This window comes from Penaeus chinensis, chromosome 1 (genome assembly GCF_019202785.1).
Source record: "Penaeus chinensis breed Huanghai No. 1 chromosome 1, ASM1920278v2, whole genome shotgun sequence".
Lineage (NCBI taxonomy): Eukaryota > Metazoa > Arthropoda > Malacostraca > Decapoda > Penaeidae > Penaeus > Penaeus chinensis.
Window position 1 is genome coordinate 36,094,177 of NC_061819.1, and position 5,000 is coordinate 36,099,176.

A 5,000-nucleotide genomic window follows, 5' to 3' on the forward strand; every position below is an offset into this window, starting at 1 on the left:
GGGGTGATAATCATCTAAAAGGTAACTTTTATGTAAAACTTCCTAATGAGGGGAATATCTCAGTTTACGTAATGTAAAAATACCATAAACACACATATATACACATATATGTATATATACTTATGTATATATACATATGTATAAGTATATATATACATATGTATAAATATATATATATACATATGTATAATATATATACATATGTATATATACATATATATATATATATATATATATATATATATATATATATATATTAAACATGTATGTATATTCTGACTGTGTATATAACATTTTCGAAAACCTTTAGACATTCATACACTCTGATACATGCTTCCCCTCTGCGCCTACAGTATTGGAACCTGTTGTATGTGTGTATACGATTCACACATACGATGCGATACTCTCCGGCCAGCCAATCAGACTGCGATATATTTCAGATATAATTCACGTGGTTTCAGATAGGTATTTACATTTTCATTGATCACGTGTTCGAGTCCTATGACGTGGCATTGACTTCGGTGGGATGAATGTCTTCAAAATCATTCTGTACGTCTATGATATAACCTTACAAGCTCAAGACTATCAAAGTGAATGTTGCGCGTGTTGATTTGTTGATATATTTCAATCAGTAAATCAAGTAAATTTCCGTGATCATTGCAATCAGCCATTTGTCTCATTAGGACCATCGGTGGATAAGATAAGATTAAAACCTTATTTTACTTCCACTTTTCACGTGAAGAACAGTGTATGTAATAAGGGAGGGAGATAGATAGATAGATAGATAGATAGATAGAGAGAGAGAGAGAGAGAGAGAGAGAGAGAGAGAGAGAGAGAGAGAGAGAAAGAGAGAATCTGAGAACTATATTTAAACTTTCCACGGCCTTGCGAAGCAGAGAATAGTGTGTATAAACAAAGTTCCAGAATAGCCAGGTACTTTTTCCATCTTATTTGAAGCTTCTACAATGTTTTGCTTGTTAATTAAAACATACCAGCATATTACGTAGTTTTTTGTTTTTTTATTGACTTTTTCATGTTAAATAAAACTAAAAATAATATTTCCTTCTCTCAAAACTTTGTAAAACAGTACAAACTTCGATGATATCGTGTTTTGTAGCGACCGGGATACTGCAAAAAGGTATATATATATGTATGTATATATATAGATAGATAGATATAGATACATATATTTTGGGTCCCGGGTGGTTAGATCCCACGATGATCTATATTTTGGGGGTTTAATAAATAAAAGAAAACATTGAATAAAAACATGTATTCAATTATTTCATCACAAACAAGTATTTCAATCTACCCATACATAAAACATTGTATTGCCATCTACATATCATTTGTCCCTGTGACTCATCATATCTATCTTTAGGGATCACATTATAATTTACTGTTTTAATTTCAATAACACCTACCAGTCGACACTGCTTTTTTCACTGTCACTAAACACCGGTCACTGTTATCTTGAACTGTCATTTCTCACTCGTCACTACTTTTTTGACTGTCGCTTAACACTTGTCACTTTTATCACTGTCACTTATCACACGTCATTCTTTTTCACTGCCACTTATTACATTCGCACTGTTTTTATTCTGCCAAGGGGATGCCAGCAGTGTCCCGACTCCACACCACTTCCCTCCAAAGTTCACTCGCTTGGGACATCATGATGGAGAAGCCGTGACAGCGAAGCCTGTGGAAAAACGGCCAGAATTTCCGCACGGTGCTGTTGGGACCGAAGTCTCCTGTGGGCGAGGAAGACGGGAAATGTCATTTAAGAACAGTGTTTATGAAATTATAATGAGGGAACAGCTGTGTTATTTATACAGTGCTGAGAGAATATGGTTTGCTGATATGCCACAGCTTGGAGGAATGCAGAGAGACTATATAAGCTATGGTATCTAAATACCTAGTAACAATTATTTAGTTTCAACATACCATACGTAATTAGATTAATAAAGCCTTACATATAATAGGCGCGAATATATATAGAATGCGGGGAATCAATACGAAATAAAAGAGAAAGAGAGAGCAAAGAAAATATTACGAAAGTAAACTGTATCCCAATGATGATTTGGTTACTTGTCTCTGTCTCCTTGTAAAAATGACACAGAATTTTACCCCTTTTATGCTGGCGTATCCACTGATAGTGTAAAGTCTTAACGTTTCAAGAATCGTAAAACCCACGAAGACATCAATTAGAACTCTCTCTAAGCCTTTGTAGCTTTTCAAACAAAATTCACGCTGTCTCTAGTAACTGAAGAGATGCCACTGTTTTTATAATTTCACAAAGAAAAAAAATCAACGAAATAATGAACAATGCCTCTTTTTAGTCTAGAACAATTCCAATTATTCTCTTCCTTTCATACCAACAGACACATACAGTTACATATACACACTGTCAACACGTAAACTCTCTCTTAATCCTTGCCCCTTAAATAGAACCACTATTACATGCCAACAGACCCATACATACAAACAAACATACACTCTGCAAACATGTAAAACCCCAACGACAGTACCAATTCGATAATCATCATGGATTTCTATAGCTAATTGGTTGATGTTCCTGAGGAGGCGAGGCGAGTTGTCCAGCAGGTCGCGCAGGACGTCCAGCTCGGCGAGTTCGATGTCCATCTTGACGTAGTCGATGACGCGGCCTTCGAGTCCCAGACGCCGGACGATGTTCTCGTAGCGGTCGACGGGGAACGGCTGAAGAGAAATGAAGAGCAGGGGAGGTTTGTCACTCCATAGAAAATTATATCAATATTCAATACACAAACCACACTTAGCACACCCAAGCCTTTCACACAATTCATATTCCAATAAATAAATGAATAAAGAAGAATAAAATCCTTAGAGCTGCAACAAGTCTCATACTTTGTGAAAATTGAAGGTTGTTACAAGTGGGTTCATGCCGATCTTCTTTTCTCCTTCGACGTCCGAGATGCCAAGCTTGAAGAACTGGATGCTGGGCGTCCTCTGGTGGTCCTCCTTACCCATGGTAGGGTCGAAGGCATACACCTGCAACATGCTTTCAGGTCAAGAGCTGTTTTATCTGCATAAGCGCTTTATCTAACACATACATACCTGTCTCACTTCCACATGATAGGATGTGTTAATTGTTACACTCCGAGTCGACTTCACAACCACAGGGCGTTTCATGTGGACAGACTGAGGGAAGGGGATTGTCCCGGGGTTTGCTAAGGCTTCCTCTGGTCATTTCGCAACACTCGGGGACCTGGCGGACCCCGTTCTGTTATGAGACACTTTCAAGCATGAAACACTTGATGCAGTTCAAGAATCGATTAGTGAATGCCTAAGAGCAAGACAGAATTTCATTTCGCAGGAGACACTGGAAGCCACAGATGCGTGTCGCGCGACTTTTGTTGTTCCCTGGTGCGCAGGACTGGGTCACTGCTGAGATATGACAGAGAGCAGTTTATCAGGAATCTTGCAGAGAAGGTTGAAGGCCATTTCTTAGTAAATGACCTTTATTCTAACAAACCCTAAGGAAGCTGCACTCCAAGCCCTCCTCGTAGACAACTGCATTCCACTCAGCAAGTGGCCAGATCATCTCAGATCCTGTTTGGGTGCTTGCTTGCAGTGAGGACACTGAGGTCACAGAGAGCTTTATATACATTGATAGTGTAGTTCATGACTCTTCTTGATGCCTTTTGTAACAGGTCCTGGTGCCAGTTCATGGGGTACAGTTGGCGGGACCATGTGTCCAACTACCGGTTACATCATGTGATTGGAGCAGGACCTGTTACTTGCACAATAATCCTGCCCGCCAGGTTATCTCTCTTCGAGACAACCCTTGGTGGAGGAGGCCTTGTGGGACGACATAGGAAGGCGTGGCTTGGGCAGACCGATCAAACCTGTCGTGAAGAGCTAGAGTTGGGCCGAGCCCCTGCCTGGCGGCTCCCCACGAGGGACCCTCGTAGGTGGAAACTAAGTGGATGCGGCTATGGGCCCCCGTCGGAGTTAGCTCCCCAGTGACGATAATGATAACAACAATGAAAATAACAGCGATATCAGAGTTATGCTTTCTGTTTGGTAACATATGGAACCTACGAAAGAAAATTACAGAAGTTGAGGTCTTCTTCACACATGTTTTCCTAACCCTATGATACAACGTACATACAGGAATATGTCAGAGGACAATTTGTACATTGTTTACCCCATGAGGCCAGGGCAGTAATTATATACATGTATATATGTGTAATTTATATAGATATATATTATATTTATAATATATATGTAATATATATGTATATACATATATACGTTTATATATATAACATGTATATATACATATATGTATGATATATATAATATATATATGTAATACATATATGTAATATATATATATATATATATATATATATATTATAGTGTAATATATATATACATATATATATACATATATATATATATATATATATATATATATATATATATATATATATTATAGTGTAATGTACATACACACACACACACACACACACACATATATATATATATATATATATATATATATTATAGTGTAATAAATATATTATAGTGTAATATATATATACATACATATATATATATATATATATATATATATATATATATTACATATATATCTATATATATGATTAGATATTATATATGTATATATATATAGTACATATATATCTATATATAATTATATTATATATTTATATATATATATATATATATATGTGTGTGTGTGTGTGTGTGTGTGTGTGTGTGTGTGTGTGTGTGTGTCTGTGTGTGTGTGTGTAATATATATATGTGTGTGTGTGTGTGTAAATATGTATAAATAAATATATATAAAGATATAGAGACTTAGATTTTCTTAATTTAAGTGGTAAGCACTTAAAGTATAACACTTTTATGAGTAGACAGATCGCTAGACAGAGAAAGGGGGGAGGGAGAGGATGAGCAATTAATGCAGTATCTATTTGATAACTTGCACACTC

General features: G+C 36.4%; 1 protein-coding gene across 1 annotated transcript in view; it reads right to left on the minus strand.

The window, feature by feature from the left end:
- Positions 1-1,318: 1,318 nt before the first annotated feature.
- LOC125027550 overlaps positions 1,319-5,000 on the minus strand; it is a 6,249-nt gene continuing 2,567 nt past the window's right edge. Inside the window, exons 4-6 of the mRNA XM_047616647.1 lie at positions 2,887-3,030; positions 2,529-2,718; positions 1,319-1,751 (exon numbers count right to left, since the gene is read on the minus strand). Of these exons, the coding sequence (XP_047472603.1) occupies positions 1,597-1,751; positions 2,529-2,718; positions 2,887-3,030 (489 nt within the window). The 3' untranslated portion in view covers positions 1,319-1,596. The remainder of the gene's footprint in view (positions 1,752-2,528; positions 2,719-2,886; positions 3,031-5,000) is intronic.